This window comes from Equus przewalskii, chromosome 20 (genome assembly GCF_037783145.1).
Source record: "Equus przewalskii isolate Varuska chromosome 20, EquPr2, whole genome shotgun sequence".
NCBI classification, from domain to species: Eukaryota; Metazoa; Chordata; class Mammalia; order Perissodactyla; family Equidae; genus Equus; species Equus przewalskii.
Genome location: NC_091850.1, coordinates 8696045 through 8721866, shown reverse-complemented (window position 1 = coordinate 8721866; position 25822 = coordinate 8696045). Strand labels below are relative to the sequence as shown.

At 37.5% G+C, this 25822-nt stretch overlaps 2 protein-coding genes across 3 annotated transcripts in view; one reads left to right on the top strand and one right to left on the bottom strand.

Annotated features, from left to right (window-relative positions):
• The window catches only part of SREK1IP1 (SREK1 interacting protein 1), a 121461-nt gene that overhangs the window by 46436 nt on the left and 49203 nt on the right, over positions 1-25822 (bottom strand). The window contains exon 5 of one of the 2 annotated variants that reach the window (XM_070587460.1): positions 18654-24836. The exons of the other annotated variant lie outside the window; for it this stretch is intronic. Coding sequence (XP_070443561.1) covers positions 24647-24836 — 190 coding nt within the window. The 3' untranslated portion in view covers positions 18654-24646. Of the gene's footprint in view, positions 1-18653; positions 24837-25822 lie in introns of those variants that run through there. 2 annotated transcript variants of the gene reach the window in all.
• SHISAL2B (shisa like 2B) lies at positions 708-18594 on the top strand. Its single transcript, XM_008538548.2, has 3 exons — positions 708-1375; positions 5474-5631; positions 18396-18594. Exons 1-3 carry the CDS (start codon positions 1185-1187, stop codon positions 18530-18532), a joined length of 486 nt encoding a protein of 161 aa, XP_008536770.1. The 5' UTR covers positions 708-1184; the 3' UTR covers positions 18533-18594.

The window sequence follows — 25822 nt, the reverse complement described above, 5'->3', positions numbered from 1 at the left end:
CTTAAGTGCATTCCAGAATAAACCTCAAGAATATTTATGGGAATACAAAAATACCCAACACCCAACACGGTAAAATTCACGATTCTGGCATCCAATCAACCCTCTGGTCAAGGGAAGGACGCAGAAAATGAAGAGGAAGGAACAATGTTCTAACCATCTCAGAAATTCTATGAACGTTTCCGTCGCCTCCTCTCCCATCTTAAGGCTATTATTATTCTCTTCTTTACACATTGAAGTCTTGTTTGACTTATTACAACAAGCATCCATTACTATTGTTATTTTGAAAGACTTTATAAACAAATGAATCACGAAAATGGAAATACCAACCAGAAAGGGGACAAGAGAAGTTTCTGCACACCTTAAAACTGATGAAGGTCTTTCTCCCTGCTTCCTTTGCCTCCTTCCCTTTCTGCCTGTCTCTCCAGAGAGTCCTCGCTTTCCTTACCTGAATCTCTTGCCTTTCCTTCCCTTTCCAGGTTGTTTTAACTGAACACAAGAGGGCATGACTAGTTTTTGGAGAAAATTTTGTTTCTTGTCTTTGATTTTTAAATAGGCAGATTTAAATGTTTCACGCGTACTTCTCAAAGAAGGGGTTACTTCTCAACACCCCCTCACTGGTGGTTCAGCGCCTTTTGTCCTGCCCACTACCCCACTCCTTGGTTCAACGTCCCGCGGTGGGTAAAGTCTTGCCCAGCTCGGCTCTCTTTGCCTGGAACCCACCTGCCCTGTCCCTGAGTAAGGAGAACTGCAACTTCGCCAGCATCTGTCCAGACGGCGAACACGTCCTAGCCTGCACTTTTCCTTCAGGTGAAATCTCTTTCTGGAGTGGGGACAGCTACGATCCCCAGGCTGTTGATGAAGAGAGGGAAAGCGGAGGGGTGTCAGGAGAGCGTGAAGAAAGCCGACGGACGGAGAAGGAGAAGAAGAACAGGGCAGGAGACCGGCAGATAAAGGAATCACTCAGTAGCGAGAGAGAGAAAAGCGCGAGTAAAGCAACCAGACCATGCGCACGGGCTGAGGAGAGAGAGCGCAGAGGCGGCGCGAAGCCTAAACGCCTGGGCAGTCAGACCCCAGATCAGAAGAGGCGACCCGGGCGGAGGGGTCCGCGGGAGCTGGCGGGGCGGGACCTGTGAGGTCCGAGGGCAGATCCAGGGCTCGCGCGCCCCTGCCCGCAGCGGCCCGCGATGAGCGAGGCGAGCCGGGTGTGCTCCGGCTACTACAGCCTCAACCACAGCTTCGTGGAGCCCTTCCAGTGCCCCCGGCGCGGCGAGGGGGCCGCCCTCCTCTACTGCTGCGGCTTCGCCGACCTTAAATACTGCTGCAGCGAGCCGGGCAGCTACTTCCCCTACAAGCACAGCTACATGTGGAGCCTCAGGTGGGCAGGGCAGGGGGCTGGCGAGCCGGGGTCTAGGGAAGCGACGAGCAGTGTCACGCCGGGAGGAGGGAGGTCGCCGGAGTTCCCGCGAGCCGCTCAGGTCGGGTCTCTCCCGAAGGACACGGAGCCTCCGAGGGCGGGTGAAGGCCCTGCGGAGAAACCTCCCCAGGCTCGGAGCTCCTCAGGGAGCCAGGACTCGCGTGGTGCCGACCCCGTCCGGCGAGGGTTGAGCTGTGGTCGCCAGAGGCGTGAATCCGCCCGGGGACCCAAGGCGAGGCGCGCGCGGGAGGAGCGCAGGTTCTGCGCCTAGGGCGCACCCAGGCTGGCCCGGCTCAGTTCCCCGCCCGCCCCGCGGGAACAGACTGCTCTTTGCTCTCGCCAGGGCCCAGTCCCAGGCAGGTAGCTCTGCTGGCAGAAAGAGAAGACACACAGATAAGTTAAGGAGGAGGTTTTAATTGTCTTTTTGATTCGTTTGGGAATTTGGTGTATTTGAATAGAAAGGGGCTCCTTTGGGACTCATTTTAAGGCATAACCAAGGATTAGATTATTTTAAATCTCATTGGGCGTGAGAAGGAAGTGGCTGTATCTTTAAAATATCAAAAAAGGGTGTGCGTGTGGGTGTGTGTGTTTGTACGTGTGTGTGTGCGCGCGCGATTGCGCTTTATAATTTGCCTTTTTCAGGTGATCTGACACTGACCTCGAACCGAATTGGAGACCCATAGACAGATAGAGTTTTAGATGCTATGATTACACACCGTAGAACCTTTCTAGGACACCCTCTTTCTCCACACCTGAACCATTTGACCATTACTGGGAAGTGAAGAGACCTTCTAAGGTGGAGTCTTTCTTGACTCTTTTTCCTATGATGGGAATTTTACTTATTCCAACTAGTTATTTATGTAGATAGTTTCTTTATGAAGTGCTTTTTCCTCCCTTTCTACTCCGAAGGATTGCAAATTTTGAACATGATTCTTTCCTTTTGCCTGGAGAATGAATGGGGTACCACAATTACAAAACCTCCCACCCCACCTTAATTTGTTTCTTACAAACTAATTATCGTATGTCTGGATAAGAGAGAGAGGGAGAAATAGAGAGACTCTGCTGGTAAGAGGAAGAGTATTATTTATCCCAATTTCCTAGCATGATCCAGAATTTGGCACACATGCCAAGTCTACAGCAAATGACTTTAAATATTGCTTCTTGAATCAGTAAAATATTTTTTAATGTATTGCAAGCTTCAAAAAAAAATCTCAAAAGGAGTGCCCTTTTAAAATTAAACCAGCAAAGTTGTGTTGTGCCAAAGTGGGCCATAACCTCAGAAAATTATGACAGCTTATCCTTATTATTCAGGGAAGCAATCTGTACTGCACTGGTGTCTTATCTGGCCTTTTGGAAAATAATATAATAACCCAGCTCCGAGTCTTTGGAGGTGTTAATAATGGTGGCAGTGCCTCCAACAGAGACTGGAAACTCTTAAGTCAGACTCGATTGGAAAAGTGCCTGGGATTCTCGGATCCCTAAACGGTTCTGAAATGACAAGCAGCAGAGGATACAAAACTTTCCTAAGGTTTATGAGGGCACAAAGGAATGAACAGCTTGCTGGGGTCTTCATTCAGCACTGACGAAATGGACAGTGCAGCTTAGTTCCTGGAAACGTAGAAATCATTTCAACTGATAGCCTCAGCTGGCAGTGTTAGACCTGGGCTTCTTGTTAGCTGTTGAGCTCTGAGAACACAATGAGGAGGTAACATTTAGAGCTTCATTTCGCTCGTGTTCTTTGCTCTCCACCCCTAATTTAAAATAGTCCAATTGCAAAAATATTCCAGAAGTCACTGGATTTGTTCTGAGATCCTGCAGCTGCTGGAGAAAGACACAAGCATAGCTACTACCAGGTAAGTGAAGTTGCCGAGTGGAAGAATTGCTGCATTAACGTGACGGCAGCTTCAGACCCTCTCTCAGGGACTGAAAAGCATACTGCCATACGGTGCCCTGAGGAACTTGATTCTTCCTCTTCTGTGTCTGGATCACTCTCTTCTTTTCTTCTCTTACAAATCCCTAACCTCTTAGGGTTTCCTTCGTTAACCTTCTTCAGGACCTAGGAAAATAATGCTTGTTGCACAGGGTTATGCATGAGTTCAATAAGTATTTGTTGAAATGAATATTTTAGGAGATTCCTAGAGCTCCATCTTTATCTAGAGTTTTGTATGCATAAAGCGTTTCAGTAAAGTGGAACTGTGTCATTGAAACAGTTTGCCAAGATTATGAAGAAATTTTAACAGAAAGCAGAAATGGCATGCTTTGTTTTTCCTTCAAACCATGTGACCTGGTTTTTAAATTGTATACATTAAAAGCCCATAATATGTATGTTGAATTTAGTTGACAATTTTACTTTTAAATTGACTAAATTACTTTTTCACTTCGAAGATTTTTTTAATAACTTGGTTTTTGTTTCAGGAATTTTTCCAGATGTCTGGCCTTCTAGCTGCCTTGTGCAGCACATAATATTAAGTGGATTATGTTCCCATGTGTCTTCCTTTAGTCCTAACCCTCCCTGACACGTATGATCTACGAAAGTCAGCTTTAGTGCAAACAAGCATGAAAGAGGAGTTGCCAGAACCCTTGGAAGAGAGTGCACCACGTGAAGGCAAACTCTAATCTAAATATCTAACTAAATACAGACTCGAGCCACAACATTACCCAGTCCTCACTCATGCAGACGGCTGGGGGATCTGGGCTGACATTAATAAACCAAGCACAACAATCTCTGGAAGTCTGGCTCCATGTCTGTGGCTCAGGAGGCAGTCTCTAAAATGAAGGAGCACTTTATCTCCTCAAGTCAAGGATAAGTGGGACGTGCTTAGCCCCTCACTTTTAATTCTCTTCTCCTTCCTCCCAAGGCAGTGACACACCTAGCATCCTTAGTCAGTTTCTCCCTTGGCTCCCTTTTGGTACATGTCAAACTTGTCAGGGCCCTTGTCTCTGGGAAATAACAGAAGCCTAGAGGCAAGCCAAGAAGATAATGAAGAAAAAGATCATTACTTTTCAATGATCACTTCAATGATCATTACTTTTGAATGATGATTACTTTTTAATTACTGCAAGTGGATCAATAACCAGTCAATTATGATTTGCTTCTATTTATGGAGCATTTACTACAAGCTAAGTACTCTATTAAGCACTGTAATAAGTGTGCACAGCACTAAGGGAAAGTCAACGGAAGTATCTGCTCTCAATCAGCTTAAAATCTCTATATATTTACACACCCACACATACATATGGTTCATGAAAGTAAAGTACATATGTTTGTTTGTATGTTAGTCTTTCAAGATAATTTTTTTCTAATCTTCCATTCCCTTTAAAACTATTAAGTTCAGAGGTTTATGAAAACTATGTTTTCAAACCTCAGCTGATTAGCCTTACAGGTAACTGTATCAGACGAAATTATTACAAATTTAGTGCAGAGCAAATATCAGATATTCACTTTATCTTTAGAGAAAAGTACAAGGGTTTCTTCCTTAATGCTAGCAGCCATTGGTGTTATGCTCTTTTAGAAAGGAAAAACTCAGACTGAACATGAACTTTATATAAATTTCATAAACATTGCCTTCCTTTAATTAAACCTTCTTCTCCTCTGTTGTAATAGTTGTGGTTTTGTATGTTAGTAAACGATGTCTCCAATACATGTCTCCAAAGGAAAATTCTACATTCTGTTAAACGTTTGTTTCACTACTTTTGCAGAGGTAAATATTTTTCTGCTCATCTTCTATTGGTGAACGTGACCTTTCCTCCTAAAATATGTTAATAATAGAGGCTTATGTGATTGCGATGTTCTTGAACTATCCCTAAGGGATCCTGTGACCTTTGACCTGTGATATGAAATCACATGGTATTTTATACGAATATTAACATATAAATGTATAGAGAAAATATGATAAGAATTTGATGTTAGGTAGAAAAAGATGAGCTGTACGTTTCAATCATATACTGTAGATACTGAAATGTAATTTAGTTATGAATGACTGAAGCAAGAATTAACAATGTTTAAACCTTCTCTTTGGTTTATGTGCAAACAATCACTGTTTCTTCTGTTTTCCTCAGCATTGGTGCCCTGATCGGATTGGGAATTGCTGCCCTTGTTTTACTGGCCTTTGTCATCAGCGTCTGTGTCCTTTGCTATTTATTTCTGTATACAAAGCCTCAAAGATTAGACACTGGCCTTAAGCTTCAAAACCTAGAGACTTCTTCCACTCCAGAAGGTAATCAGTATCCATTATTTGTAGCCAATTACCTGTATTTTATTCAAAAGAATAACCTGTACCTGGGTAACAGATCATACTGTTAACAATGAATGCTTTCTAAAAATTCAATTTATTATGTGTCTTTGTAAAAATTCATGTTAAATTAGGCCTTTGTGATGAAATGCCTTACAGAAATTGAGCCCAAGAAAAAATAGCAGCAGGATATAAATGTTCTCGTGAAAAATAATACATCGATCTAATAAATCAACTTTAATATATATATGTCACTTTCACTTATAAAGGTTTATCCTCTTGCAATTTTTAAATTTTGTTTTCGATGGAGTCAAAGAAGTCAAATAAACAGAGGAACAAAATACCTGATAATTAATTCTTAGTGCTGCATTGTTCGAGATTGGTTAGTCAATGGTCATTAAGCATTTACCTGTGTGCCTATGGTGTGCAGGATTCGAAGGAGTATAGGATAATTTAGAGGGATATAAAAGAAATAGAAAAATAAATAGAAGACAGTCTCTGTTCCTGAACAGATTACAAACTAGTTAAGGTATAGTGGTGTGTGTGTGTGTGTGTGCATGTGTATTGTGACTATAAAGTTGAAATGTTTCTGTACAGTTTGTGGAAGTGGATCTTATTGTTATCTCAATTATAAAGTGCTACACAAATGCCAATTGTTATCATCATGAAACTCAATCATAAAGAATTGTTAAAATTTTTGTGAATGTCTATTAGTGTATTTTAAAAGTAATAATAATGAGTTTTATTTTGAGACATATATTTAGAATATATTTTAATAAAAATTTAGAATATAAATTTAGAACAAGATACAGTGCTCACTAACTTCCATTTAAAAGGAAAATGAGGGGCCAGCCCAGTGGCACAGTGGTTAAGGTCATGCATTCCCTTCAGTGGCCTGAGGTTCACAGGTTCAGATCCCGTGGACCTAGGACCTAGCACTGCTCGGTCAAGCCACGCTCTGGCAGCGTCCCACATAAAATAGAGGAAGATTGGCACAGATGTGAGCTCAGCAACAATCTTCCTCAAGCAAAAAGAAGAAGATTGGCAACAGATGTTTGCTCAGGGCCAATCTTCCTCACACATACACAAATAAAAGAAAGAAAATGAAAAACTTTAAAAGAAAATTAGAAAATTCTCTGTCCATATGCTCTATTTTCTTCCTATTTCTTCTGTCTATGTTCCTCCCTGGTTACTCTATCTACATTTCTAATTTCCCTCCAACATTTCATACCCCCTTCCTGCCTTATTTTTCTCCTAAGCATTTACCACTAATATACTCTATATTTTACTTATCTATTGTCTAGCTTTTCTCCACTCTAACTAGATAAGCTCCAGGAAAGTAGGAATTTCCTTCCTGTTTGCTCACTACTTTATCCTTAGTGCCTAGAACACTTCACAACTGTTTGTTGAATGAATTGAATGGAGTAGCCCTGCATCTCTATTGTAGGTGATCAAAGGAGTGTTGTTTACTGTCACCATGAGAGTCATCACACATCCACTGAGTGGCTCCTCTGTACAATGCACTGTGCTAAATAAAAATTTGTTATATTTCCTGATTGATTCCAGGGGCTGCTCCAAAAGGTTATTTCACATTGACTCTGAGAACCTGGCAACAGAATTCATTGGCTTGTTCATTCAAGTCTTGTAGTCTTAATGCTGTTTAGCCAAGGACATCCAACAATGCAGCTCCTATGGAGTTAGAGGAAGCCGCTTCCTTGTAATGCAATGTCCCCACTCCGCCCCTCTCAAAAACATGGCGCTCGTCAAGTCAGTAAATTAATTTGCTACGCCTTTCCTGAGTGCTTGCTATTGGCAAGGTAGGATTTTATATGATTGCTGCCTCACTGCTGCTTTCAAATCAGGTGATTTTGGTCCCTTGGATTGATTTTAACCAAATCAGACATAGTGGAGAGCCCCCCCAAAAATAGGTAATCCAACTGTCATGAGAATAGGAAGGGAAAATGGTTTATATTTGAAAGCAACCCTTTGAAGTGATAATTAAAAAACATTGCCATACTGGTTGTTAAATATGCATGCTCCATTCCAATGATCTCCCACCTAGGAATAGATGCCAGTGTTCTAGCTATTGAGAAGACAAGTCTGTATTTCGTTTAAGGAATAACTTAAAGGTTAGGGACATAACAAAATATTTGCGTAATAATCAAGCAAGTAAAAGTTGCCTCAGAGGAAAATTGGTATCACCAGTTACCACTCCTTTCTTTCAAAACCATCTGTTTGTAAGAGTCAACCGCCCGTCCTTTTAGATTAATTTTTATACTTGAGACTGTTCTCATCACAGGCGATTTGAATGGCCTAAAGGGAAACGTGTTTTTGTATATGTATTAAAACTGACTTTAGGGACTGGACTCTTTTTGTTTCTGTAAATAACAGTAAGTCTAATCCTAGACTATTTTGCCAAGATTTTTCCTTCATGTATCTTTATTCTATTGGGTTGCATTCTTTTTAATGTATACAATTTAAGGCTTTATACATGTTGAATTGATCTTGAAAAAAACCAAGTCTCTGGCAGTGACCGTGGAGTTTAATTGGCTGCTTCCTGGGCTCACTTTGTTCAGAGGTCCTATTGTCAAGCAATTGATTGGCCTTTAAATTGTGTCCCCTAATCATTTTCTTCTTTTTTAACTTTTGTGTTTTGAGTTATGCATGTTTTAAATGCCAATGTTTAAAAGAATCCTATGGCTTGTAAATTGTACTGTATAGGATGTACTGTTCTGAGCAGAAAATGGCTGTGTGAAGGGCATCTTTCTGAGCAGACACTCACTCCTGAGAGTGAGGGCTCGTTTCATAAAATGGGGAAGAATTAATGGCTAATAGAGGAGCACATACAGGGTTGAATGCTTTAGATCTCTGCTTCTCAAACGTTTCCATTGGAGAATCCTTAAAGGTAGGTAAGAAAGGAATTTGTGTCTCTGAAATTCCAAGGCCTAGAGTGGAAAGGTCTGCTTTAAGCCCTATGAGCTTTCACTTATTAGTAGTTGCCCACTTTGTTTTCAAAATTTATGGGAATTTTCAATTTGACTGCATAATATAATGGCAAGTTTTACTCTGATAATAAATAACATCTTTTCCTTCCTATTTCTGAGGACAATTGATGCTCCAGGAAGATAAAGCATGTTCATCCTGTCGTTTTGAGTATCTGTTGACACCCTGGGGTTGTGGAGAGAGGTGGAAGATCGAGGAGAGGGCTTCTTGGAAGTGGAGTTTGTGACCAAAGTGAAGAGGGCAGGTAGTAGAGCTGTTTGGCACAAATGAAATAATCATAACAGACAACTCCAAGCTTGTATTTGCTGGTCTCTTTTGTAAATGCAGGGGATATAAATGGGAAGAAAGATAAGCCAATCAGCAGTAAGGTACAGTTGTCTCGAGAGAAACGTAAATTATGTACGGAACACTGAGCAAGAAGGCAAATTTGAAGATCATATGATCATTTATTCTGCCTGTGAGCAAAACAGGACTTGGACTGGCTGAGAACGGTCTGCCATATTTCTTCTTCTTAGAAGACATTCTCACTTCCCCAGAAAGAAAACCTTTCTTTCAATTCACTTTCATTGTAGAAAAATTAGAAAATACACAGAAACAAACAAACAAATAACGTCATCCATGATCTCACCACACAGAGATAACAGATATTAATACCATGGTGAATATCCTTCACGGATTTTTTTCTGTGCATCTATAGATAAATGTATATAACAAAATCGGGGGGAAATGAGTCTTAACATGCTCACTGAACATATTGACATATTTGTTTGCCAATAAATAAATACCTTTGCCATCATTTTTAATGGTTCCATTTTATTACCTTGATGGAGGACTATTTTTTATTCTTTTATTTTGATATAATTTCACACTTCCAGAAAAGTTGCAAGAAAAGTATGGAGAAGGTTTATGCTTTTTCCCAGATTTACTAATTGTTAATATTTTATCTCGTTTTCTTCATCATTGACTTTCTTTCGATGTGTATTTTCTGAATCGTTTGAAAATAATTTGAAGATATCATGCCTTTTAACCATAAATATTTTAGTATGTATTTCCTAAGAACAAGAATTTTTTTCTTACATAATTATAGTACATTTATCAAAGTCAGGAAATGTAACATTGATACAGTAATATTATCTAATCTGCAGTTCATATTCAAATTTTGCCAATATTCTTACTAGGTATTTTTTTCCTATCTAGGATCTAGTCCAGAATTACATCTTGTAATTAGTTGTCATACTTCTTTAGTCTCTTTTAATTCTCATTTTTTGTCTTTCATGATCTTGACATTTTTGAAGAGTAAAAAAAAAAAGAGTACAGCATCCCTCAATTTAAATTTGTCTGATGTTTTCTCATGATTGGAGAGAGATTGTGCATTTTGACAGGGATACTATGGAGGTGATATTCTCAGGGCATCATATCAGGAAGCATGTGATATTGAGCTGTCGCATTATTGCTAACACTAAGTTGGATTCTTTGGTTGAGGTTGTGTTTGCTGGATTAATATATTGTAAAGTCACTATTTTTCCCTTTGTCATTCATTACTAAGTAATTTGTGGGGAGGTACTTTGAGATTGTGAAAAAATCCTGTTTCTCCTCAAACTTTCACCCATTCATTGATGGCTCTTGACTGAATTTTTTCATCCAAAATTTCAAAATAATTTTAGAATTATTATTATTATACTTGTAAAATGGTGGTTTTCTAACCGTATGAGTCCTTCTACATTTATTAGTTGTTATTCTGCTACAAGGAAGAGCTTTTCTTTCTCTCCTATTTATTTACCTATTCATTTATGTATGTACTTATTTATATCAGTATGGACTCAGATTATTTATTCTAAAATATTTTATTATGATCATTGTTTATTCTGATCCTTAAATTGTCTCATATTTGGCCTGTGGGAGCCCCTTTAAATTGAGTCCTGTGTCCATCATTTTTTGAGCACTTTTTTGCTTTTTGTTACAGGATGTTCCAGGGCATCCCGTACTTTCCTTGTTCCAGCCCTGGAATCTGCCGTTTCTCTAAGAAGCCTGGTTCATTTTAGTTGAGAATGGTGTTTAAAACCAAAATCTGAGTATACCATATTTTATTAAATTATTGACTTTGAGCTAGCTTCCATTTCTTCTATTACACATGTACATTGAACATCTTAGTATTTTCTTAGTATATATCTCTGGGAGTGGAATTGCTGAGCAAATGGGCGTATATTAAAGGCTTTGAATACAAGTTGGTAACTACCCTCCAGAAAAGCACTATTTCACGGGTATTATTATTTCAAAAGCTATATATTTTACTAATTTCATTAAGAGAAGTAATATAGTGTTTTATTTTAAATTCATCTAATTAGGAGCGAGAGTGGACATTTTAATGTTTATTTGTCATTATTTCTTTTGTTGCATATTGTTGCTCCTATCTTAGACACATTTTTCTATGGGAGTATTCATTTTTCATTGCTTTATAAAAACTTTGCATCCAGTAACTAAACGCTTTTTCACATGTTGCAAATGTTTTTCATAGTTGTTTCCTTTTTAATTTTGTATGTGTCGATTTTTCAAGTGTAGAAGTTTCTCCTTTTGTGATTTCTCTTTAGTTTCATTCTTAGAAATTTCTTACCTCACTATAACATGTATTCACCTATATTTTCTTCCACATTTTTTCATTGTTTTTATATTTAAATCTTTAACAATCCTGGAATTTTAATTTGGTGTAAAGCGTGAGGTAGGGATTTGCCTTTATTTTTATTTTGCAAATAATGAGCCAGTTGCCCAAATATTTATTCGATAAACCATCTTTCTCTTGCCAATTTAAAATGTCACCTTTGTCATAAACTAAATTCTTATCTATACTGAGATCTGTCTTTAGACTTTCTGTTCTGTAAAATTTTTCAGTCTGCATATTCTTAAGCTAGTAATATACCTTAAAAATTACTGTAGGTATATAATTTATTTCAATATCTGATTAGGCAAGACTTTCTCTTCCCTCCCATTATGCTTTTTTTTCAACGTTTCTTGGCTACGCTTTTAATATTCAGGTTTCCAAATAAACTCTTGAGTCACATTGTCAAATTTTTAAAAATCAAGTGGTATTTTGGTGGGTTTTGTACTAAATATATAGATAACTTTGGGAGCTATTTTTCTTAGTAGCCTTAATACCACTCCAACAAAACTCTGTTCAAAAGTCTTATTAACTAGAAAAAAAAGTCTTATTAATTAGGCTGCCAAATTTTTTTGTAGCACCATTCTTTGTTTCAGAAAGGCTTTATGAACTCACTGAGATCTTAGCAGAAGATGGGATCATTTGAATTCAATGGCAGAACAGGCCATTTTTGCCTCCTAAAGGGACCTTTCTACTTAAAATAACATTTTTGTTCCTGGAATGTAGAAAATCGCATTTCACAGCAGAGCTACGGCTACATTTAGCATTTCTGAGTCCTCCTCAGGACCCATGGTTAGGCAATCCTAGCTGATGTTGGAACCAATAAGCAAAATAGAAACCAGTATCTCATTAAAATTCATTTAAAGGATTTTGGTGGCTGGCCCTGTGGCGTAGCAGTTAAGTTCATGTGCTCCATTCTGGCGGCCCAGGGTTTGCAGGTTCAGATCCTGGGCACGGACCTATGAACCACTTATCAGGGCATGCTGTGGCAGGCATCCCACGTATAAAATGGAGGGAGGTGGGCACAGATGTTAGCTCAAGGCCAATCTTCCTCAGCAAAAGGAAAAGGGTTGGCTGCAGATGATGGCTCAGGGCTAATCTTCCTCAAAACAAAAACAAAAACAAAACAAACAAAAAATTCATTTAAAGGATTTAAAATATCAGCTGAATTCCTTTGTGAGTTATGTTAGTCATCAGTGGTTGGAAGAATTTAACAATGCAGAAAAGGAAAAGAAAAAAGGCCAATTGTGGAAAAAATTGGGTAGAAGAAACATTTCTGGATAGAACTGCCTTCACTTACTGATGGATGGGCAAAGCAAAAGGGCTAGTCTAGGATGTTAACCTTCACAATGAATTTTTTACTGTATTTACATAAGATACTTATATATCCTTTAGAGGAAGGCAGGACATTGAAGAAGGGGGCAGTCAATAGATTGGTAGGTTACTAGGCAAGTTTTGCTCATTTCACCATTTACCTCAGATCCAGTCTTGTGCATTATATTAAATTTGAAGGGAAAACATCGTCTTGCAAATAAAAAACACTTTTAGGGTGCAAATTTAAGACTGCTATTTCCATTAGAAGGAACTGTGGGATGAGTGGGATTTGTAAATTTTCTACTAAAAAAGTGAGCCAAATGATTAGTAATTAGAAGCTGCTGTAGGACTGCAGAATGGTAACACAGAAGCTAGGAGGATACAGGCAGATAAAGGCAGAAAAGCTTAATTACAGTTCTGCCAGATAGCCAGGAGATGAAGACCTGCAGAAGGCCCCAGCATTCGCTTGATATTTTGAAATGGCAGGCAAGAGCAGAGTCCATAGAAGAGTTCCAGGATAAATGGACCCCTGAGGGCTGGTTCTGAAAGTGAATGCAAAACTTAACTGTTAGCAGAAAAAATATATTGGTCTAGTTTGTGATGAAGATGGATGGAAAGATTTTGTTTGATGAATTTGTTTGATGAATTGGATTTAAATTTTGACATAGGCCAAAGCTTTAGTGTAAATGCCAGTCTGAGAGGTATAGGATTAAAGGAAGGTTGAGATTTACATAAGATGACCAGAACAGAAAAAAGAATGAAAATGGGATGCGAGCAGCAGAAAGAGCAATTAATGTCAACCCAGGAAACAACAGTGATGCTGGATCTTTGCAATTTGCACTCAGGTAAAGAAAAGGAGGAATTAAATAAGAAAAACTTTTAGGTGTAACAAATCCCTTGGGAGTTAGTAGAATTACAGATTTCTTATTTAAAATGGAACCCATATTGTAACCTTGTGATAGAAAGGCCGCTGGTTTTATCCCTATTTCGTTGGTTAAGAAATGAACTTCTATTTATTAAAGCAAAACTAGGAAAAGCTGAGATTGCTTAGACTTTTGCTTCTTTCTCTTTTAAAATCATTCCAAAGGGATGCAGTTAGCTGGACTCTGTTGTCATGATAGCCCACTCATCGAAATTGTTTTCCCATATGTCCAATTACTCTAACTTACCAGAGGGATATACACTGAAAACTCCTTTGGATTTTTATAAGCTGCAGGAAGAGAGTGAACACCACGGGTGTTAATTTGCTAATCAAAGCTCCTGCTCCAAATGATGTCAGTAGGGTGTTTATTTATAACAAATCTTTTCTTGTTTGTGTAGCAAATTGGTCTTGTTGAGGGAACTGCCTTGCTCTATCAAGCCAATCTAAGAAATTATCTTTGGCTGCACCTACACTGGTTAGAAGGATCCAGTGGCCAAGGGAATAAGGGTCAGGCCTGGAGAATGGGGTCTTCATGAGTCCTTGATGAAGAAAAATCTATAATACTGGAACGTATTTTGCAAGCCTTTAAGTCTCAGAGGGCAGTGGACCGGTTAAAGATTTTCAGTTGTGGCCAGAAAAATAAATAATGGAAACTAGAGCTGTCAGAATGGAGATGACTTAGAGAGAAACTCAAGCTAAGTTAGAAAATAACTTCCTGAGTTTATTCCCCATAAAAAAAGACAAAAACAAAAACTGTATGTGACAAGGTAGATAAAAACACCTTGAAAATCTGATTAAAATATTACAAATTTAAGTTTGTAAAAAGCTTAGGAAACATGAAGGACTTGAACTAACCAACATTACAGTTTTCAGACTTCCAGGAAATGAAATATTAAAATTTTAGATGTTTAAAGAAAGGCTTATGTAAGATACAAATGCCACCCAGATAGTATGAAACTAATTTACATCTTATATCCTTGATCTTTTACCTTTACCTGCTATAATAAAATGAAAAATAAACCTACAAACATTTTGTTTTTTAAATGTTATATGAGGAAAATAGTTTTAAGGGCCCCCATATGGAATATATTCCATTGCTTAAGTAATTAGTAGTTAAATTTGAACCTACTATTTTTTTTAAAGTCTACTTTGTAAATAACAGTCAAGAACTTGTCAGTTCATCGAATTTTCACGCCAGCTTTCTCTGCTACATGTATCTTAAACAGCCATGCTGGCTGATTGGGCAAAGGGCTACTTGCCAGGCTAGAAAATGTTGTGCCTACAACAAATTAACTTTTGAAAATCAAATTATATGGCTGAAACATTATGATTGGATGTTTAGAAGTAGAACATTATTTTACCATCAAAAAAGTTCATAAGAAATGTAATGAAATAAAGCCATATATTGTACCTCTCTAGGCCCTACATTTTAAACTTGCAATAATTTTAATATTAGCCCAGAGAACTATACCACACGTGTTTCAGTCCTGTGGGCAGGATCTGGGCTGTAGTGGGACTGCTTTCTTCAAAACTTGTAAATAATATTGCCCTTTGGGTGTCGAACTATGAAATCAACCCACAGTGGGAGATGTCCTGATTGGCCCTAGAAAGCAGTTTATATAACTACTTATAAATGGGCAAAGCCAGGCAGTATGAACACAATCAAAGGTGAGGCTTAGGCTTATCTAAAGAAAAACAAAATAAAAAATGCATATCAAGAAGACAGTCTAGATGGCAAAAAATAGAGGAAGTAGCTACTTATAATAATGGAATCTCTTGGCGAATGGGTCTCCCTTCCCCTTAGGGAGGTTCAGAGCAGACATTTCTAAAACCCGAAGGACAAGTAATAGTTATTCAAGTAAAAGTGATTGGAAAGTAAGGGCACCAAGTAGCTGGAATAGTGTGTGCAAAGGCTTGGGGCAGAGAGAGGCAGCAGGGCATGCTGGGGAACCTGTCCGTATTTCTGTTTGTCTGAAACACCAGGTATAAGGAGGGGAGGCGGGCAGGCTGAGCTGGGAGAGGGAAGCAGGGCCAGGTCCTCAGCCTAACCAAGAAGTTCAGAGTTGAGCCTAAAGGATTTTAAGCAGAGAGAAGCTGATAGTAAGCCGAAAGTACTATTATTGTATTGCTGATAATTTTGCATCCTTTCAAACTTAACATGGTATTCTGAGAACTTTCCATGTAATAAAAATTTACTGGAAATCACCTTTTGATGATACTTCACGCATGATAATTTAGCAATTCCCCGAGTATTAGAAATTTAAGGCACTTACATTTTTTGGTATTGAAAATAACCACCGAACATCTTTCTATATAAATTTTAGATCTCATCTCTGTTGGTTTCCTTGGGAACTTTATGTTAAAATCGCATTACAGGTAGGAACGCTTCAGACTTAAAAAAAAAAAAATGTCCATCATGTCACACCCTTGGCTAAGAAAGATTACTTTTTTCCTGTGCCTAAGTGAGTCAGGAAGAATGGCTTATTACCTTTTGAATTTACATTTCTTTCTTCCTAGTAAGACTGAAGATCTTTTCATGTTTATTAGCCATATCTTTTGTCCAGTTTTTTCACCCACTGAGAGGTGTTAATGTTTTATATATTGATAGGTAAGACTTTGTTATATATTAGACATGAATCATTGGTTCTAAACTTTTCTTCCCAGGTGGCTTCCAATCTTGTCTTTTACCAGCTACAATTTCAAAGTTTTTATTATGTCAAACTTTTAATCTTATGCTTTAATTCATTATTTCACTCAACAAATATTTATTGAACACTACCTATGTACAAGGCATTTTTTTCTAGACACATCATCAATGAATAAAATAGTAAAAGATCTCTGGCATGCAGTGCTTACATTTTAGTGACAGGAGATACACAATAAATGATAAACATAATAAATAGGTAAATTATAGTATATTAGAAAATAAATACTATGGGGAAAAATGGAGAGCAAAAGGGATCGTGGATGGGGGGGAGACGTAGTTGCAATTTTAAACTCAGTTGAATTGAAAAGGTGACTTTTGAGCAAAGACTTTGAAATGAGAGAGTTACTGTGCAGATAATCTGGGAGAAGAACATACCAGACAGTGGATAGCCAGTGCAAAGGCCCTGTGGCTGGAATGTGCCTGAAATGTTTGATCAAAGAGGTTGGAGTGAATGAGGGGGTGAATAGAAAAAGATGAAGTCAAGGAGATTAATGATGTGTGTATATGAGATCACATAGGCCATTATAAAGATTTCAGTGACAGGGAGGGTTATGAGCAGAGGATGTGATTTGACTTATGTTGTAAAGGATCACTCTGAGTGTTGTGCTAAGAATAGAATCAGTGGTAGCAGTAAAGGTGATGAGAAGTGAGTGGATTGATTCTGGATGTATTCTACAAGTGTAGTCAACAGGATTTCAGATGGATTGCATGTGGGGTGTGAGAGAAAAGAATCAAGGACGACTGCAACGGGGAGAAAAAGACTGTAAGTGGAATGGGCTTTTTTTTTTTTTTTTTTTTCTGGGAATGATCCAAATTTCAGTTTTGGACTAAGCTGGAGATGTCTACTAGATGTCCAAGTGGAGATGTCAAGTAGAAGGTTGAATCTGGAGTTCAGGAGAGGTCTGGGTTAGAAGTATACATCTGGGAGTCATCAGCATAGAGAAGGTATTAAAACCTGAGAGATTAATGAGATTAAGTAGGGAGTGACACAGAGACAGGAACCAAGGGCTGAGCCCTGAGGCACTCCTAGGTCTACGGGGCCTGGGAGAAGAAGAGGGACCAACAGGAGAGGCTGAGGAGCAACGGCAACACAGGAAAGAGTGGCATCCTGGAAGCCGAAAAAGAAAATGCTGTTGACAGGTCAAATAAGATGTGGATTGTGACCTGGCCTGTGGATTGGCAACAGGAGGTCATTAGTGACGTCTGTGATTTCTTTCACTGCTTTACATATTTATATATTATGTAAATAGATTTAAATTGGTATATATTGGTGAACTATATGATACATTCATTATTTTCACAATTACTTTTCCAACACCATTTGGTGAAGAATAATCTATTTCTTTGCTACAAGCTTGTTAGTTGAACTTCTGATGAGCAAAGGTCCACATTCCTCTACCCTTGTGCATTTTGGACTCATTTACATAGAATGAGTGAATGAGATTACGGCACAAATGTGTTCTTTTAAAACATTACATCTAGGGCCACCGTGTGGCCGAGTGGTTAAGTTTGCATGCTCCACTTCCGTGGCCCAGGGTTTCGCTGGTTCGGATCCTGTGCGTGGACCTAGCACTGCTCGTCAAGCCATGCTAAGGCAGCGTCCCACACATAACTAGAAGGACCTACAAGTAGAATATACAACTATGTACTGAGGGGCTTTGGGGAGAAAAAGAAGAAAAAAAAACATTGGCAGATGTTAGCTTAGGGCCAATCGTTAAAAAAAAAAAAAATTACATCTAAATTCCTTATGATGGTAAAGCCTTAAGGAGTGCTGCAAATTATTATGATTTGCTTTAGTATAGTTTTGTTCACTTTATGCACAGGGACAGTCACACTTTTATTTAGCAACCAAGAAACTGTTACCTTCTTATCAAATGTGTAGTTTCCTCCATGGAAGCATGGAGAAAGAAAGATAAGCAGGGACATGAAATCCTTACTTCTGTTACTCAATATTTCCCTTATTTGACTTTCAGGAGGAAATGCTCAAAAACAGGTTTGAAATGATTCGATTCTCACTCATCAACATAGTGTTATCAGGACATAATATTTTCAATATTGCTACGACATTTATTTTTTAAGCACAAATTTTAAGAAGTCCAATTTCGTCCTAATTCCAAATAATTATTTCATTTTGTTTTGCGTGTTTTCAGGCAACTCAAATAGGAGAACCAAAGCCCCCAATTCCACGGCAGCATCGAATTCAACACATGAAACATCGTATGAAGCTGATGATACAATTCAAGACAAAACAGTGGACACATCACAAATAAACACTGTGTCTTATTAAAAACCCTGTGTTGGAAAAGCCCGGGAGAGAAGGAGCAATAAAAATAAAGTGTGCATTTCAAATACAGTTCTTAATAATTCTTTTCAAAAATTCGCCACTCACGAAGCAAGAAACAGCTGCATTTTTGTTCAATTAATTTATTAAACACCCACTAAGGTTTTTGATAGATTTTCATGTGCACAAGTTTACTTTTATTTGCTAATTAAGATGTTTCTGCATTACATAATACTTCAGGAGAACTTAAAGAATTTCTCAATAACACAGATAAGCAAACTATCTCAGTGAAAAACGAGAAATTTATGTCACATTACCAGCATTTCACAATTTTTGATACTTAGAGGCAGTTATTTTTATAAGAGATGGTACTGGATAGGTAAATCTCTGGGGGGAATGGTCTTATAAACTAGAGGTGGCAGATTCTTAAGTCTCTAGAAATCAACCCATGCCTTTTTTAGAGGATTTCCTAGGCACATAAACAATATATTGCCTTTATAAAAGCCAACATTCAATAACAAAATATATCACAATATATAATCTGCATAATAAATATGTTCTGCATACCAAGGGATAACTATAACAAAAATCCTTCACTGATAAAGTTCCTAAGGAATTTGTATAGTGAAAGTTATAAAACATGTTCTCTGGTCCCACCTAAGGCTACTGCAGCAATACCACTTAGACATCTAGAAATATAACTAGTTTCTGCAAATTATAATTGTCTTAAAAGATTTTTATTCATAAGTGTGATTTCAATTATAAGAACACAGACCCGGTTTTATAATGGAATTCAATAGGAAAAAGGATTAATTTTAAGTTGGCTCTGCGGAACACATCTACTGTGTTGTATAAACTTTCCATAGTTGGAAGACTAGCCTTTCAAAATGTGCCGAATACAGCTTCTCTGGTTTGATAGGGAAAAAAAAAAATGTCTTATTGCTCTCAGGCATGCAAACCTCAGGGTTAGAAACTTTTGACCATTAGGCTGTCAAAATTTCTACCAGGAATTGGGGATATCTTCCAGACCAGCACTGTCCAGAAGTTTCTGTGATGATAGAAATGCTCTTTCTACATCTGCACTGTCTGGCATGGTAGCCACTAGCCACATGCAGCTCCTGGGCACTTGAAATGTGGCTAGTGCAACTTAAGAAATCTGTTTTTATTTTATTTATTTAATTTAAATAGCCACATGTGCCTGTACTGACAGCACAGTTCCAGGTCATTATTGCAACACCCTACTGCCTGTGCTGGATTTCATATTCAAAAAAAGCACAATTTTGCCAATGCTCACATGTTAAAATTTCTTAAAATTTAAAAGTTAGGGGAAATTCAATGTTAAAAAGTTAGAGTTTTATTAGGCACTATCACCAGCAGGAATTATTATTAATTTAAATTTTAAAATAATTAAGAGGTGATGAATCCTATCTCAATATTTTAGTTTGTATGCTGGGATTAGTAAAATTCTAGATATTTTGCTTTATGTCTAAAACACCAAAATGGCTTAGAGTATGTGTGAAGTTGGAAAGTTAAAACATTTCCATCATAAAAGTGACATTTAATGTGGTCATAAAAGCAAAGAATTTTCATTTATTTTTGTGAAAGCACATAAAGCATTTGTGGGTACTTCTTGATCTTTTATCCAGCTTTGATTTAAAAGAAAAATCCCAGAAAGTTGGCTATCTTGATACACAGATACTAATAATTATACGACTAATTAGTTACGGTCTCAGGTGAAAACCTCGGTTGAGAAAGTTTAGTTAAGGCACTGGTACAGTTCTACTTTTGTTGCTCAAGGGGAAGGGCAGATGCCATAAATGACACAAGCAGCAGGAAACTTAGAGGCTCTGGGACAGCAAAAATGCTTGTGGTCCCCCAGACTCCTCCTAACCTGTGGGACAGGCATATCCGGGGCCAGGCATGGCTGGAGGCATCCTGGGTGCTCCAGCAGAGGCATCCCAATTCTCTGATGCTCTGAATATTTTTGGAGGAGTCGAGAGGAGACAAATGAGGTCAGAAGACCCTGAGATTAGTGTCACACTGGCATAAAAAACGTACTGTTCTTGGATGCCGATTGCCCAGGGAGATTAAAGCCCTGCACGAGGATCAGCTGCAGTCCTGGAAGCATCCCCGCAGAGCCCGGGCACCTGAGAGAGCCACAGGCTCATCCAGCACACCAGCTGCTGTCTATCCCTGTGGCTCTGAAGCAGCTGTGCTTCATAGATTGAGACAAAACATCAAAAGCAAGAAGGCTTATCAAATTACAGCACAGTCTGTACATTGAAAAATATATACTAACATATGACAGAATTTAAGTCAGTCAAAAATAATCTAAAATAAAATTAAAAACAAAACACATTTCCAAGTACACACATATGTATGTAATTCAGGGGATGGGTCTGATAAAGAACACAGTAGCTTTGTGTATTTAGAAGGCTTAAGTCACTGTGTAATTTTTGGTAATTATCAGATCTTAGAAAAGTGGGTCAAGAAGAAGAGTACAAATAATAGGACATAAAAGATTCAAATTATTTTCTATGTGGGCTTCCAATGAGAGCAATTTCACCTTTTAAAAATTGTGAAATTGGCTTATGAAATGGAGGCAAACCCTATAAAAGTCATTTCTTTTCTTAAAACTCTTTCTTGGTGTCTCATTGCACACAGATTAAAGTCCAAGCTCCCAAACGTGGGACTTAAGACTTCCTTCCATTGTTCCTGAGAACCAACATGGCAATCAATTCTTCCCACTTCCTGCCTCACATATTGCTTGTAATTCTTGGCACACACACACCCCAGCTTTCTCTGTTGTGGTCTTTGTTCACAGTACCCACTCTGTCAGGACCTGCCATAACTCCTACCCTCACCCTCAAACAAAACGCACTTCAGGCAATACTTTCTCTAGGTAGCCTCTTCTAACTTCTCCAGACTAGGTTACGAACCCCTCTGTGTTTCTATAGACTCACGTTCCGGTCAATTACTGCACTTATAATGATGTGTTCTGCTGTTTCTCTACCAACTAAACCATGAACCCCTTCAGGTAAGCAAATGAGTCTTAACCTCTGTATCCCCAGCACTTAGCAGAGTGTTTGCTGTGCTAGGCATTCAATAAATGTCTGTTGAAGAAAGGACTCAATGGTGTATTTATCGACATTCTTAATAACTCTTCAACCTAGTCTAATTGAAGGTGGCTAGGGTTATAGAATTTTAGACAGTGAGTGGTAAACACAGACACATACAGTTGTTTTACTCCTTACTTACTGATGTTTTGGCCTCAGAGAACCAAAGATGTAGATAGATATGTATTAAGTGTGAAGAATTGGGGATACTTCTGTGAGATTTTAGCCAACAGATGAAATGGAGAAAAGAAATAGGAAACTGTGTGGGGAGTAGGTCCACCAACCCAAAAGCAATATCCTGAGAGTGTTCCGATAATCTGGTTACAGATACAAAACTAAACATAAATTCTGTCTGCATCTACTGAAGGTGACATACATTGGGTGGTAAAGATGTCTCCTTAAAGAAGCTGAACGTGCATAACGTTTGTATTAATAAATTTAACCTTCACCATTACAGAATCCTACCTGCTTATCTGCAGTAATTTACAAAATGGATAATACTTGAATTTTACTAAAATACTGATAATCATGTATCTTAAGGACTGGAAGGGGTCGCAGAGCTAATCTGGTACAATATTTTATAGATGAAAGACACCAAGGCCAAGAGAAGCTAAATGACTGTTGAAGGTCACATAGCTAGTTAGAAAGACCAGGACTTTTGGAATTTTTACCATTAAATTCAGTTTTTCTTCTGCTATATAATGCCTGACAGGAAATTTCACTAATTTTCTCCTAAAATACATTAGTGAGCTTTGCATCCAATCCCAATAATAATAACAAGATCACTTTAGAAGAAAATTACTTTAATAAAAATAAATGAATTTTATTCAGATGAGATATTTCACAAACTATTCTCATATTATGGGAAATTTAGGTAAGAATAACTCCAAGATTGTTTCTGGGAGAAAAAAATTACTGAGCATTAAAATATTTTAATTTGTGTACTATATTACTAGTTAATGAGAGCTGGATTTTATATAAGCCTTCTGAATGATTATTAATCATGTCACCACTCAGAAAAGAAACCTAATGAGCCAATTTATAGTCTCTTCAATTAACAGAAAGAAGACTTACAAATAACTCTGTTTCACTACAATTATTATTATTTTTAGCCATGCTATACACTCAGTGGGATGAGGCCATTCTTTCTTTCGCATGTAGCATTTTTCAAAGGATTTTTTTTTTTTTACTTATTTTTTCAACTTGATAACCAAAGAACTGTATTTTCATAAAATACAGTTTTCAAAAATACATAAAATACAGCAAAGGCAAAACAAACCCTTAAAAACCTAACAGCTCTGTGTTTCTCTCCAAACAACTGACTGAACTATTCAAATAAGATTTCTTTTTGAGGAGGCCGGATGATTAAATTAGGTTATAAAAAAGCTAGCAGTGTGAGTGAGAGCTTCCATGGCTGTAATGCTTGAACAGCGATGCGGGTGTGGCTTCCCTAGACTTTGAGCATGGTAAGCATGTTAGAGGAGTTACGAGGCTCTCCTCGTCTCACTGAGGCCATGCCAGGCAGCAGAGCTGAGTGAAGGAAGAATCAGTACGCCATGCCAGCCTGTGAGGTTACTTACCTGATTCCACCATAATGAATTCACCTGCAGCCATGTCTGTAGGTTCCCAATTTGAAAGCTTATAACTGTACCACAGTGAGGTACTTGTAGTCCTTGGTGCTGTGCCATGATAACTGGCTGACTTTCTATGCTCCTATGGTAGTCACTATTTAATTCACTGGGCATAAGTGATACCCAAGTATTAACCAAAGTAAGTAACACTGATCATTGTGAAATTAAAAATGTAAGACACATTTATATCTATTAATATGTTTGAAAATGCTTACTTTTATAAAATTTCCATTGTTATATAAAAGCTTTCATGATGCAACTCTTAAATTAAAAAGTACAGAATAAAATTCTTAATCCTAAATTTTTGTCACTGTTCCTAAGGTTTATGACTGAAGTAAAAGAGAGAAACCCCCCAAACTGGTCATTTATGAAACCATAAATTCAGTGTGAAATCTGCTTCAAAACTACAAATTATTTCAGACAAATAAATATACATGTTCACATTTATAAAAATTTTCCACATTACTCATAAAAACAAGTCTCATAAAATTTACATACTGCATACAATAAAAATCAGTTCTAATGAAGATTTAGCTGTTATCCTCCTAAATAAAAAGTTGTGTTTGAGGTATCACTTAGACATGCCAATATGGCACATTTGTAAAACCACCCAGGAGTCTATCCTAAAAATCCTGCCCGACACAGCATCATCTTTATGAGACTTACTAATAGGCTGAACTAGACTTGTCTTTTTAAACAATGAAGAAATATTTTAATCGTTATAAAAACAACGGAGGCAGGTACTAGAAACTGCATTTCATAAAACAGTAAAACTGTTATAAATATTTTCATTATCATCTTCCTGCCGATACTATTGATTTAAAAAGTCCTAGTCAAGACCAATAAAGCAGTTTCATCTCCCAAGACATCCAAAAAGTGGCTAGAGATTTTAAAACAACAGAGAAGAATTTCACTATCTTTATACATGATCATAGGATATAAAGCTATTAAGTTTTTCAGTGTTAAGAGCAAAGCATTATCCCCTACCTCACTTTACACTGGAAGGTGGACACTTGGTTCAGCAACACGCATTAACTGCTGGGCAGACCACCCGTGTTGACTGCAGTAAAGCCATTTACAATCAGCTTACGAAGCAATAACACTAGTCAGACACACAGAGCTACGAATACCAAAAATGATGTTTTGTATGTACAAATATCCACACTTGGATAATAAGACTGATTCAACACTTTACAGTCATATCATACTAAAAATATATTGCCAGAGGATAATGGTCCCATATATGAAAAAGATGTCTATACGGAAAAGGCTGGGATTTATTGCAAAGCATAATTATATAGCAAATTTCAAGGAAGGTCAAATAATTTTAAAAACCAAAATTTGTATTTTAATGGCTTAGGCCAAAGTCTCGGTTATTTTTTGGAGACTTCAGAACTAGTAGAGGTGGAAGAATGCTTTTCCTTTTTTCTCCTCTTTTTTTCCTTTTTGTGATGTTTCCCCTTTTTTGATTTATTCTTTTTTTCTTTTTTCTTCTCTTTCTTCTGATATTTTTGTTTCTTTTGTTTTGAAGTGTCCTCTTCAGTGGAACTGGATGAATAAGACCTATGAGCAACAATACATACTGACTGATCACTGCATTTATGGCTGGCAGGTAAACTTAAATGGGATGTGAACTGCCTTAAATCCTTCTTGGAGCAAGGTGGGGGTATAAACAAAGAAACTCAAAATGTGCTTTATATATTTGTATTCTCTTAAAATGATGAATTTAGAATTTTTGCTACTTGGTCACAGAAACCGGCAAAAGAAATCTCTCTATTCTGTTCAACTGTAGTCATGAGTTTTATATTTAGTAAGGAAGAAATGATTTCTCTGTGATTTTCAGCTTTTCATCCTGTCATACTCTTCAAAATCTTACAAGGCAAACAAAGTGGCGTCACCAAGCCTCATTGTACACACAATTCACTGTGTATGGAATAACTTTTAGCATATTCTCTTAAAAGAGCCACAAAAGGATGCAATTATATAAAAAGGGCTATAATTGTACCTCAGGATAAATGGATGAAAGCTGAACATTAGCAAAATAAAAACACTTTTGTTAATTCTTTTGATTTTTCAAGTTCAAGTACTTGATGCCTCTAGAAGCAGAGTGATACAGATGAACACTTGCAAAATAATTTTCACTAGTTACAGAAAAGATGCTTTTAAATAATACTCTATATAAATGAATGAGGATGATTTATCATTATACTTTATTTTTCTAATATTACTCTAATACTAAATTGGAAAACAAGCTGTAGAATTGCTTCCTCTAATATTAAAAAGGAAAAAAAAAAGAAATAACAAAAACTAGAAAAAGCCATCTCTTAAGATCTTACATGCAGAGATGTGCCACAATTTTCCTCCCCTAAACCCCAAATATGCGTGACAAGACAGAAACTGAATTAATTTAAAATAAAAAAAGCATCTTAAGAGATAGTTCAGTGATCTACACATTAGAAGTTAAAACCCAAGCTAAGAAGCCCTGACAGAGACACATGGGAGGAGAAAAGCGCGTGAGACTACAGGTTGTATCTGCACAATGCTTCCTG

Bases quoted from the DNA above. Each gene is read 5' to 3' on its own strand.
- SHISAL2B (XM_008538548.2), top strand. From the start codon at position 1,185: ATGAGCGAGGCGAGCCGGGTGTGCTCCGGCTACTACAGCCTCAACCAC. The intron at 1,376-5,473 runs GTGGGCAGGGCA...TGTTTTCCTCAG, and splicing joins AGCTACATGTGGAGCCTCAG to CATTGGTGCCCTGATCGGAT. The intron at 5,632-18,395 runs GTAATCAGTATC...GCGTGTTTTCAG, and splicing joins GACTTCTTCCACTCCAGAAG to GCAACTCAAATAGGAGAACC.